The following is a 13,450-nucleotide window of genomic DNA, read 5'->3' on the forward strand; positions in this document are numbered from 1 at the left end:
CCATTCATGTACTAAAATGATATAATTATATATTTTTATATAGCCTACAGATATACAAGACAAGTTAACGCAGATATAAAAAACAAGTTATTAAACCAGTGTTTTTCAACCACTGTGCCGCGGCACACTAGTGTGCCATGAGATACAGTCTGGTGTGCCGTGGGAGATTATCTAATTTTACCTATTTGGGTTAAAAATAGTTTTTGCAAACCAGTAATTATAGTCTGCAAATTATGTGTTGTTGTTGAGTGTTGGTGCTGTCTACAGCTTGGCAGAGTAATAATAATAATAATAATAATGATAATGATATATTTTATTTGTAAAAAGTACTTTACATTGAGTAAACAACCTCAAAGTGCTACAGTGTATTAAACAAATAAAATAAAAAGATAATAAAAAATAAATAAAAATAAAAACTAGAACAGCCACAACTAGTATGCATATATCTAAAAAAAAAAAGAAAGTTTTTTAAAAAAAAGAAGGGTTTTTAGGCCTTTTTTTTTTAAAGCATCCACAGTCTGTGGTGCCCTCAGGTGGTCAGGGAGAGGGTTCCGCAGACTGGGAGCGGCGGAGCAGAAACCCCGGTCTCCCATTGTTCGTAGCTTTGTCCTTGGAGGTTGGAGGAGGTTAGCCTGTCCGGAGCGGAGGTGTCATGTGGAAGATTTGGGGGTGAGCAGTTCTTTGAGGTAGAGGGGGGCATTTCCATGGAGGCACTGGTGGGTTAGTAGGGAGACTTTGTATTCAATCCTGAGTGGAACAGGAAGCCAGTGAAGGGATTTGAGAATTGGTGTGATATGGTCATATTTCCGCACTCTCATCAGGATCCTAGCAGCACTATTCTGTATGTATTGCAGCTTCTGGATGTTCTTGCTGGGGATCCCGACAAGAAGTGCGTTGCAGTAGTCTAGCCTGGAGGAGACAAAGGCGTGGACAAGCCTCTCGGCATCAGAGAGAGTGAGTGAGGGGCGGAGTTTAGCAATGTTCCTGAGGTGGTAGAAGGAGGTCTTGCACAGTTGTTTTATTTGAGCCTCAAAGGTCAAGTGAGGGTCCATAGTAACCGTGTAATACTCTTCCATATCAGTAGGTGGCAGCCGGTAGCTAATTGCTTTGTAGATGTCGGAAACAGCGGTAGAGGCAGCGTGCAGGTAAAAAGGTATTTATACCAAAAATAAACAAAAGGTGAGTGCCCCTAAGAAAAAGCATTGAAGCTTAGGGAAGGCTATGCAGAACGCAACTAAAACTGAACTGGCTACAAAGTAAACAAAAACAGAATGCTGGACGGCAGCAAAGACTTACTGTGGAGCAAAGACGGCGTCCACAAAGTACATCCGTACATGACATGACAATCAACAATGTCCCCACAAAGAAGGATAAAAACAACTGAAATATTCTTGATTGTTAAAACAAAGTAGATGCGGGAAATATCGCTCAAAGGAAGATATGAAACTGCTACAGGAAAATACCAAAAAAAGAGAAAAAGCCACCAAAATACGAGCGCAAGACAAGAACACAGGAAAACAGCAAAAAAGTCCAAATAAGTCACGGCGTGATGTGACAGGTGGTGACAGTACACCTACTTTGAGACAAGAGCTATATTGATGCATGCTTGGTTATGTTTTAAAGTCATATCCAAATATTGCGACAGCGACTTTTTACTGTCAACTGAGTTTCATTTTTTTAATGATTTCTGCTGGTGGTGTGCCTCCGGAGTTTTTCAATGCAAAAAATGTGCCTTGGCTCAAAAAAAGTTGAAAAACACTGTATTAAACAATGTAAACGCATAGAAAAACAATAAATAAAACAGTACATAATGTTTAGGTTTTTCATATCCAAAAATGACTGGGAAGAAGTGAAACGTAGATACTCGTCCGTGCCTATGTATGTCGACCCCAATTTTAACCCACTCAGTGGCCTAGTGGTTAGAGTGTCCGCCCTGAGATGGGTAGGTTGTGAGTTCAAACCCCGGCCGAGTCATACCAAAGACTATAAAAATGGGACCCATTACCTCCCTACTTGGCACTCAGCATCAAGGGTTGGAATTGGGTGTTAAATCACCAAAAATTATTCCCGGGCGCGGCCACCGCTGCTGCCCACTACTCCCCTCACCTCCCAGGGGGTGAACAAGGGAATGGGTCAAATGCAGAGGACAAATTTCACCACACCTAGTGTGACAATCATTGGTACTTTAACTTTAACTTTATACTCTCACCCCTTATTTATAAATTAACTACCTAGCTTTCTTGTCATTACCATCTATGTAGTGATTCATTTACTTGTCTTATTTTAGTATATCATTAATAATCTTTATCTCACATATAAACACAGTTTTTGGCACAAACATACATACGCATACACATCTATAGGCACATATGAATAAAAATATTAATCCATTTTCTACCGCTTATTCCCTTCGGGGTCGCGGGGGGCGCTGGAGCCTATCTCAGCTACAATCGGGCGGAAGGCGGGGTACACCCTGGACATATTAAGTGACAGTAAATAATAAGTCAACAAATACCCAAATAATAATAATGTAAACACCTTGTAATTGCTAGAAACACCCATTCTTGTATAAACTGTTCCATAGCTCCACTTATTGAAACACAAAAGCCTCTATGTACTATGAATGTATAACTAATATATTTATTGTAATCATATAGAAACATATGAATATTATTGATGCAGCACGTTATACATACAGACATAAGCCATATCCATCCATCAGAGGTCAGACGCAGAAAAGAAGCTTAACTCACTTTTGGAAGGCTTAATGAAAAACCTATGAGATGAATCTATTACATTGTTTAATTTTGCCGTGTTATGCAACGCTGTAAGTAATATTATAAAACAATTTAATATGAGCAGGAAAAGATCAGAGGACAACTGTGTGCAGGGCAGCTGGTCCACCGGAAGACATGCCTTCTGCGGATCCGCCGCTTCTAAGAAGGATTATGCCAGCCTTTGCATGCACACGTTTCCATCCGTGCACATGAACAAAAACAAAGTCGGAAGGTTGTCAATGTTTAGAGGGGACTGTCGGGTTAAACCAGAGGTCCAGTTAGGCGAAAACTGCCAGCCAGAGTGGCTGCAAAACAATGAGGCAGAATCCCAGAGATTATTGGGGATTAATGCAATAAAGGTCGATGCTAGATGTTGGAGGGATCAAGAGCAGGATCAAGGGAAAAGTCCGGCAGCTGTCATTACTTGATGAACCGTTTGCTGTGAAGTCATCAGTCCCTGCACCGTCAATGTTGAGTTGGCTTGTTTATCATTTATGACAACTGAATTAGCACAACCTCACAGCATCAATCCAGTCGTAATAGAGATCGTGACAGATGTGCTTAAAAGTGAGTGGCTTCATTTTGATAAATCAGTGCTGAAAAATCCCTGGGCACATCTGGTCCGCATCGTCTGACCTCGGATCACTTTGGCACGGCGTTAGAAATTATGACACGTTTGATTGATAAAGCGATTCCCTCTTATGTAAAAAGTGACATTTTAATGATGGTCACTACAGCCTGTTGTTGAGCACGAAACCTGAGAAAAATCTATCATCCCTTTCACTTGTTGGCACATTTTTGAGGTTCCAGGTTTTCATGACATCACGGAGGAGAAGGATGTTTTAAAAACCTCTAAATTCCAGCATCGAGGCTAGGTTGTGGACAACACCCTTAATCGTAACAGGTCATAATGCTACGTTATCTTCTGCTTGGTGAAACTAATTTAGCAAGAGTAATAGCAGTACGGGGCAGCACGGTGGAAGAGAGGTTAGTGCGTCTGCCTCACAATATGAAGGTCCTGAGTAGTCGTGAGTTCAATCCCGGCCTCGGGATCTTTCTGTGTGGAGTTTGCATGTTCTCCCCGTGACTGCGTGGGTTCCCTCCGGGTACTCCGGCTTCCTCCCACCTCCAAAAACCTGCACCTGGGGATAGGTTGATTGGCAACACTAAATTGGCCCTAGTGTGTGAATGTTGTCTGTCTATCTGTGTTGGCCCTGCGATGAGCTGGCGACTTGTCCAGGGTGTACCCCGCCTTCCGCCCGATTGTAGCTGAGATAGGCTCCAGCGCCCCCCGCGACCCTGAAGGGAATAAGCGGTAGAAAATGGATGGATGGATAATAGCAGTACCTCAATTTACAAGCTTAACTGGTTCTGTGACAGAGCGCTTAACTCAAAACACTTGTATGTCAAATTAACGTCTCCCTTTAAAATCAGTTTAATTGCTGATCCCCCCCCCCCCAAAGCAGCACAATTTTAACATGTTACATGCCTTTTAAAAATAATAAAACACTTTTAGATAATATATATTATATAACACAATACAATCGAATGTCCTACTAACAACTACAGTAGTAATGTATTGAAAATGTGCAGTATTTACCTTGAACAGAGGACTTCTGTGCTATTTCCTTCTAGCTGCTTCTCCGTCGAAACCCATCAGCAGCAGCCTTTCTGTATTTACATCAATACATCTTTGCCATTTAGATATCATTTTAACATTCTTGCCATTAAGACTCATTCTGCTTCAGTATGATGCAAACTAGCAGTGATACGCTCAAACTGATTCGCCAAGTTGGCGACACGCTCAGTCATGTTTTTGATGATTTCTTTCTTTAATTCAATGAATATAATCCACTTCTTCTCAGCACTGTCCTTCACACTCACTTTCTTCCTTCCCTGGGTTGGAAAACAAAGTTATGTCGATCTCTAGCTATAAGAAAATGCTAACGAGTAACACCAGATATTTTTGATCAGAACTTCCGGGGGCACTATGCTCTGCCAATTAATGGCGGGGATGCTTGTCACTCAACTTTTTGCTTGCAACGGAAAGCATACCAAATAGCCAAGAGACAGCTCTTACCTTAAAAAAACTTGAGTGTTGTCCAAAGTGCTATTTTTGGCCTGCAGCTATTTAGTTTTTGACTGGCCTGTGCGTGTTTTAGATTCAATTGATATTTCCTTATTGAGAACAATAAGAAACAATATGATTTTTTTTCTTTTGATAGCTTAGCATATGTTGGCCTATTGGTATTAGTATCTTTAACACACAAAATACACTATATTGTCAAAAGAATTTGGCCACTTGCCTTTACACACATATGAACTTGAAGTGCCATCCCATGGAATTGTCCAAAATGTTTTGGTATCCTGGAGCATACAAAGTTCCTTTCACTGGAACTAAGGGGCCAAGCCCAACTCCTAAAAAACAACCCCACACCACCTCGTCCACCAAATTTCACACTCAGCAATTTCACATTCACTTCTGGCAACCTCCAAACCCAGACTGGTGCATCAGATTGCCAGATAGAAAAGCATGATTCATTACTCCAGAGAACACGTCTCCACTGCTCGAGAGGCCAGTGGCAACATGCTTCACACCACTGCATCCCACGCTTTGCGTTGGACTTGGTGATGTATGGCTTGGATGCAGCTGCTCAGCCATGGAAACCCATTCCATGAAGGTCTCTGCGTACTGTGCGTGGGTTAATTGGAAGGTCACATGAAGTTTGGAGCTCTGTAGCAACTGACTGTGCAGAAAGTCTTTGCACTATGCGCTTCAGCATCCGCTGGCCCCTCTCTGTCACTTTACATGGCCTAACACTTGGTGGCTGACTTGCTGTTGTTCCCAAACTCTTCACTTTTCTTATAATAAAGATGTCTTTGTAAAATTTCACGACTGGATTTGTTGCACAGGTGGCATCCTATGACAGTTCCACGCTGGAAATCAGTGAGAGCGGCCCATTCTTTCACAAATGTTTGTAGAAACAGTTTCCATGCCTAAGTGCTTGATTTTATACACCGGGCCAAGTGATTAGGACACCGGATTCTCATCATTTGGATGGGTGGCCAAATACTTTTGGCAATATAGTGTATATCTAAGTGCAGCCCTGCAACCCTAAATTATTCTGCTTTCTGCCCTGGGTGGAAGAGGTTTGGGCAACTCTAATTTAGATGCTCATTGAGCTGATTTTTTTTTTTAACCAGGCAGCACAACACACAGATTTATTTTTTAATTCACCATTTTTTGAGATAAACACATTATTATATAAATAAAAGTACTCTTCATGCCCGCCCCTCAAAAAAAAATAAGCCTATTACAAGAGAACCGTGACGTAAGTTGACTTTTAAATGATGTGAAATCTCTCTCATCGAATCGCCGGCTTCTGCGTTTTTGGCCGCACAATCTCTTTATCCTGACGCTCCTCCAAATCCAAGGCAGACATGGTCCTTTAATCCAAAACATTTCATCCAGCATGTTTGACTGCATAGTGTTTATTGTCCAAATCCTAGCTCTGGAACATACATAGATCATCCTATTGTTTTATTATACAACCTGCAAGCTATGTGTTATGCAAGTTAGGTACTATTCGTGTTGCTATGCAGAATGAATACTTAACTCTCGCAAAAAAACATATGACTCACACAGACTCATGTTATAAAGCACAGAAAGCGGTATATATTTACTATTTTTGATCATTGTAGATATTTGGAATAATAATTCTATTCACTAATGAATGTGTAATGTAACCTAATCTGTTTACATTGTCAGTGTTGCACAGTTCAAGGAATAAATAAGCAAAACAGAGATACAGTGATACCTCGGTTATCATGTTCCCCGGTTTCAGTTTGCAAATATTTTCACCAAAAGTACTTTATACGACGTAAAGGGAGTCACGACAGTGTGACGTGTTGTGCCGTATAACTTTCTCTCCCGTGTGTGTGATTGCATCAGTTAATGTACACAAAGTTGTGTGAGCACACAGACGTCGTCCATGCGTGAAAAATAATTCCAGGTGTGTGTGGGCGTGAGAGAGAAAATATTCAGTAGTGTTTATGAAAGTGTTTCAGTAGTGTGTGTGAGAGAAAACATTTCAGTAGTGTGTGTAAGAGTGTTTTAGTAGTGTGTATGAGAGTGCTTCACTAGTGTGTGAGAGAGAAAAACATTTCAGTTGTTTATGTGAGAGCATTTCAGTAGTGTGTAAATGAGTGTTTCAGTAGTGTGTGTGAGAGAAAAACATTTCAGTTGTTTATTTGAGAGCATTTCAGTAGTGTGTATAAGATGTAATTCTGAATAATGTCCCTCATACGTCGTCTATGCGTTCTTGAATATAACAAATGGTAAATGGGTTATACTTGTATAGCGCTTTTCTACCTTCAAGGTACTCAAAGTGCTTTGACACTATGTCCACATTCACACACTGATTCGCACACACATGCACCACAACAAGCAAGGGTGTGTCTTGCTCAAGGACACAACGAGCGTGACTAGGACGACGGAAGCTGGGGATCAAACTAGGTCGGCCATAAATCTGTTTACAAACGACTTTGCCAAATGTTAGCCGGAATGTTGTATGTTGCTGGCACTGTCGCTCTACCAACTGAGCCACGCCGTCCTCCAACAAAAGTGTCAGCACTATGATAAAGAAGGTGAGAAACACTATTGAATTCAAGAAGGAAGTCGTAGCAAAGTACAGAGGTGGCGCCACTCAATAAAGTCTTCAATAAACGATAAAGTTGGTGTGAAATGTACGTGTAACCATGTCATTCCTAATGTAAAATGATTCTCCATCTGTGTTAGCATTATTGGGTGTCTGGAACAGATTATTTGGATTTATTATTTCTTCTTGGAAACATTCATACACGGATGAATTCGGCAAACCGAGGTACCACTGTAGATTTAGTCTCTTGATTGTCAGTCTTTGCATAGCAGAGTAACTTGCTTGAGTTTTGACTGAAAATGTAGCACAGGTGCAAAGGTCCGGTCAGCATTGTCGTCATTGATGGGACATCATTCTGACAAACTCTAAGGGAGACACAAATGATGACATCACCATGAAACGTATGGAAGCCGAGCAATATTTTGACGGAGAGGACGTTAGTACCTTCAAAGTCTACCGTGCCATCTCCGTTGTCGTCCGCCTCTTTGACTATGGCGTCTATCTCCCTGCGGCTCATGTGCTCCCCCATTAGCTTATTCATGGCGGAACGCAGCTCCTCTGTTGTGATCTCGCCGTCGCCATCCGCGTCGAACTATAGCAAAAAGATCAGCGGTCAGGATGTGGTGAGCTGGGTGGTTCGCGGTTACGGTCGGTGTTTGACCTCTTTAAAGGCGTTTTTCAGCTCCTTCACGCCAATCATGCCAGCAGTTTCTGCCAGAAGTTTGGGTGCCATCAGGTCCACAAAGTCCTCAAAGTCAACTCGGCCGCCAACTGCGGGGCAAATGAGATGAAAAGGTCGGCCATAAATCTGTTTACAAAGGACGTTGCCAAATGTTAGCTTTTCCTTAGTAGTGTGTGTGCGTGCCTATTTATCAGTAGCATAAAGAGTATACAGTATACTAGTGCTGTCCAAAGATTTATCACAATTTTGTAATTACTGTAATCACGATTAATCATAGTAAATTACTTCCTTACACAATTGAAATTGACTTTAAAAAACTTAATACGTTCTAAAATGACACTAAAATACAGCCAAACAATAATGTTAAATGTATATCCATATACCAAACATTATTAAATGTATTAAAGCAGTTTTATTATGATACAGCGTATGTATCATGTTGCAGACAATGATCATTTGTTAAAACTCGTAAATGCGATAATAAATTATTGTCATTTTAATTAATTAATTTAGTCTTTTTTTAGATAACAAAAATATATCAGCTATAATTTAATTTGAAAACTTTCTTAATAATTAAAAATATGTTTTGTATTTTTCTTGTAACTAAATGGTTAAACAAACATTTTAAACAATGTTTTAATTTTTTTAATTAATTTTTTTTGTTGCTGTAGATATATGTATACATATAATTTTTTTGTATCAGTTTCATTTCTTAAATTAGTCAATTACTGTGCAAAGAAAGAAAAAGTACATGATTAAAGTTTTTATCAAAAGTGTATATTTTAGATTTTTTTATTTAGTTTATCAGCTTTATTAGCTTTGAAAAATGCATTTTATATAAATATTTTGTTATTGTCGAGATAGATAAACGTACGTTTTAGTTACTGTACAATTACTGTACTGTAATTATTTTTGTTCCAAGAAGGACACAGAAAATAATAATTAGCTTTTTAAATGTCTTAAATAGTGTTGATTTTATATTACATACATTAATCATGATTAATCACAGGTTATAATTTGTTTTCATGATTTACAATTCACCTAAAAAGACCACAATATTATGACAGAAATTCAATATATTGTCATCTGGTATAAGTTTTCTCTAAAGTCTTATCAGGGTTTATTTTGAAATGAAATTTGCCAGTAAGCACACCAGTTGGAGTTTTCTCATGCATCTTTGCACTGACGTATGCATTGACCTGATCACTGACCATATAACAACACGCGCCACCTTTCAGGTAACCATACGCGGTTTAAAAAATACATTTGAAAAACACAACATTTTTAAAGTAATTAAAAAAATTTAACGCTGCATGCACTCAAAAGTAATTGCGTAGTAAGTCTGTTTTTTTACATGCTTAATGTGGGTTTTTTTTTTTTTTAGATTAATCCCATGAGTTAATGCAGTCAATTAGACACCTGTAGTATATACATTTTTTAAAAATATTGTAAAATGTCAAAACATGAGATTGTGGTTTGCAGTGGTGTAGAAGAAGAAGAAGAAAAAAAATCTCACGGTTCATGTTGATGTTTTGGCTCAGCTCAATGAGCTCCATCTCGGTGGGCATGTATCCCATGGTCCTCATCAGGTTGCCCAGGTCCTTACAGCTGATCAGGCCGTCCTTGTCCTTGTCGAACTCATTGAACGCTTCACGCAGTTCTGCAGAAAACGTGCAATCGAGCCGCCATCCAGCAAGGTATCGTTATAAAACAAGCAAAGGGCTGAGTTTGTTTCTACTTACCATCGATCTCATCATCCACCAACTCTCTCGACTGCATAGGTAGAAGAAAATTGAAAAGATGTGGATAGAAACTATAGAAAAGTTCTAAAAAGTTTGCCCTCTTATAGCAGCTGTATGAAAAATGATGATCGTGAAGCGAAATAAGGTAATTAAAACGTCAAAAAAAAACTTTCAGTGTGATGCAGTGCACTGCAAACCACAATGATAAATATATAAATACAGTAGTGGTCAGCTATGTATAAATCAACATTACAGTGTTAAGTGGCTGCACCTCACTAATCCAATCAAGTTTTTTGGCTATAGTTTACAAAAAATCGGATAAACCGATCAAAAACACTTTCCTGTATACTTACAATTAGGGATGTCCGATAATGGCTTTTTGCCGATATCCGATATTACGATATTGTCCAACTCTTTAATTACCAATACCGATATCAACCGATACCGACATCAACCGATATATACAGTCGTGGAATTAAAACACTATTATGCCTAATTTGGACAACCAGGTATGGTGAAAATAAGGTACTTTTAAAAAAAATTAATAAAATAAAATAGGATAAATAAATTAAAAACATTTTGTTGAATAAAAAAGATAGTAAAACAATATAAAAACAGTTACATAGAAACTAGTAATGAATGAAAATGAGTAAAATTAAGTGTTAAAGATTAGTACTATTAGTGGACCAGCAGCACGCACAATCATGTGTGCTTACGGACTGTATCCCTTGCAGACTGTATTGATATATATTGATATATAATGTAGGAACCAGAATATTAATAACAGAAAGAAACAACCCTTTTGTGTGAGTGAGTGTAAATGGGGGAGGAAGTTTTTTTGGGTTCGTGCACTAATTGTAAGTGTATCTTGTGTTTTTTATGCTGATTTAATAAATCTCTACTTACAATGTTTTTCCCGCCTCGCAGGAAGATGCACGCCGCTCCCAAACTCATGTCTGTAAAATGACATCATTATATCGTTATATCATTAAAACTACAAGGTACGGAGTGATGGTTTTTAACTGTTCTCACCTGCCTGTTGTGGTTTAACCAATCACATTATATGCAACCTCCAATGTTCAAAATGTTTTTTTCCTCTATCTTGACAGGTTGTCGTGGAAAGGCTCCCAGCACGCCACGCCACCCCGCCTGGATGCTGCGAGTTTGTCAGATCAGGGGAGGTGTGGCTGCCTGCTTGCATCCAGTCTTGGTTATGATGCGCAGGGAGGAGTCAGAGGAGTGACCGCAGGACAGCAGGACGTGGGAGGTGGGGAGCTTAAACCATACCCTGTTTTGAGCCCAGAGGTGACATCATGATGCAAATAATCCTGCCACCTTGGCCTGGCACAAGTAAGAGTACACCATCGGTTTAAGAATGGCCTGTTTCCAGCCCACTATCGAACATGCTTTTTATCTACTGCAAGTAACAACCGTCAGCTTATTTCAGACACCAGTCATGACCTGTTAGCAAATAAGAAACAATTCTATGGCTGAAACCTTGCCAAAAATGTCAATAATATATTTGGAATTTTTAAATAGATCAATGACATTGTATTTCAAGCCCATATTAAAACAAAAGGGGAACATAAACCCATATAATTGGTAGAAAACATTGTGAATGTTATATATAAATGTGTGTATGTATATATACATATTCAGATGTATGTTATAAAAAATCAACACAAATTAAAACTTTAAAAAACGTTATTTACTTTGTCCTTCTTAGTACAATAATTGGCTCAATAGAGAAATAAAAAAGTATTTAGGAATGTATGTTTCCCCATCTCTACGAAATAATATTTATAAAAGACACATTTTTAACAATTTTTTCAAATATATTTGGGTATATACTGTATATGTAATTAGGGATGTTCGATAATGGCTTTTTGCCGATATCCGATATTCCGATATTGTCCAACTCTTTAATTACCGATACCGATATCAACCGATATATGCAGTCGTGGAATTAACACATTATTATGCCTAATTTGGACAACCAGGTATGGTGAAGATAAGGTACTTTAAAAAAATAAAATAAAAATAAGATGAATAAATTAAAAACATTTTCTTGAACAAAAAAGAAAGTAAAACAATATAAAAACAGTTACATAGAAACTAGTAATTAATGAAAATGAGTAAAATTAACTGTTAAAGGTTAGTACTATTAGTGGAGCAGCAGCACGCACAATCATGTGTGCTTACCGACTGTATCCCTTGCAGACTGTATTGATATATATTGATATATAATGTAGGAACCAGAATATTAGTAACAGAAAGAAACAACCCTTTTGTGTGAATGAGTGTCAATTAAAAAAAATAAAAATAATATACCGATAATAAAAAAAACGATACCGATAATTTCCGATATTACATTTTACCGCATTTATCGGACATCCCTAAATGTAATGATAAACCAACATAACAATACTAAATAAAACACCTTTGAAAATAACTATAATCATGTACATTTTCCTTCTTACGACAGTAATTGACTTTATGTGGAAATGAAAATGATAAAAGTATGGTTGTACAATCTCTACAGATAGAAAATATGATCATAACTAAAGAGTAATGTTTTTGACATATTTATATAATTATCAAATGAAACAAAAATACAAAGAAAAATGTTGATATACATTTACAATGGAATTTAGAAGCAATTAAAATGATAGAAAAATATATGTTTACATATCAACAATAACGAAAAAATATACAATACACATTTTCTTGTTGTTTGAATATTTTTTTTTCATATTTCTGTAATGATCAAATGAAACAAAAATACAAAATTTAAACATTTTTATTATCAAAAATGTTTTTTTTAATTAGATATATTTTTGTATACAGTTTTTGTATTAATAAGAAAACATTTTATTAAAATGACATTCATTTATAATGGAATTTACTGGTTTTAAAAACTTGCAATATGATAAAATATCATGAAAGGCACTTTTTGGCTGCAACAATACAGCCTTTTGCGATACCAGTTAAAAGGCGGCATCAAAAAACTAAATAAAAGTGTTTTTATAAAGATGATTTGTAATGATTGACAGACTTAAAAATATGTTTAGTGCTTTGATTTTAGTCTGCGGTGGTTCTGCAATGAACATTGTTAGTGTCATTTTAGAACATATAAGGGTGTGTACAAGGGAGGAGAGGGGAACGTGCTAAATGAACGAATAAAAAGGGATTATTTCTTCCTTGACATAACTACGTAACCTCCTTCAGTGAGGATCCACATGTTAGTCTTGATTAACTGTCTGAACACAGCTGCGTGACAGTGCACATGTCCTCTCGCTGACCTTTGCACCTCTGCCTGCTTTCTTCTTTCATTCATCTCTCAAACACACATGCGCACACACACACACAGCATGCACGCACACACACTCACAAATCTGTTGCATAAACCTAATCCGTCCGAATCCGAAGTAGCACCCGTTTATTTACCCTTTTTTCACAGCTGAGAGGTCATTCCAGGACTCCTGCTAAAGTATGTCTATAATAACTATAGTATTTTATGTGAATTATTATGGCATTCCTGCTTAAATGGCCTGACAATACAAAAAAAATGAGAAATTCATTAATCTGTAT

The 13,450-nt window shown here is 37.8% G+C and overlaps 1 protein-coding gene and 1 long non-coding RNA gene across 2 annotated transcripts in view; one reads left to right on the top strand and one right to left on the bottom strand.

Annotated features, from left to right (window-relative positions):
- LOC133610977 (uncharacterized) overlaps window positions 1–12,549 on the top strand; it is a 34,497-nt gene extending 21,948 nt beyond the window's left edge. Inside the window, exon 3 of the long non-coding RNA XR_009815945.1 lies at window positions 10,969–12,549. This is a non-coding gene — a long non-coding RNA (uncharacterized lncRNA). The remainder of the gene's footprint in view (window positions 1–10,968) is intronic.
- Window positions 6,254–11,046, bottom strand: cabp5a (calcium binding protein 5a). The gene is made up of 7 exons (XM_061967788.1): window positions 10,892–11,046; window positions 10,766–10,815; window positions 9,860–9,890; window positions 9,634–9,777; window positions 8,097–8,206; window positions 7,880–8,027; window positions 6,254–7,800 (listed from the first exon to the last, which is right to left on the bottom strand). Exons 2-7 carry the CDS (start codon window positions 10,811–10,813, stop codon window positions 7,772–7,774), a joined length of 510 nt encoding a protein of 169 aa, XP_061823772.1. The 5' UTR covers window positions 10,814–10,815; window positions 10,892–11,046; the 3' UTR covers window positions 6,254–7,771.
- Window positions 12,550–13,450: the final 901 nt, after the last annotated feature.

This window comes from Nerophis lumbriciformis, linkage group LG11 (genome assembly GCF_033978685.3).
Source record: "Nerophis lumbriciformis linkage group LG11, RoL_Nlum_v2.1, whole genome shotgun sequence".
Taxonomy (NCBI): Eukaryota; Metazoa; Chordata; class Actinopteri; order Syngnathiformes; family Syngnathidae; genus Nerophis; species Nerophis lumbriciformis.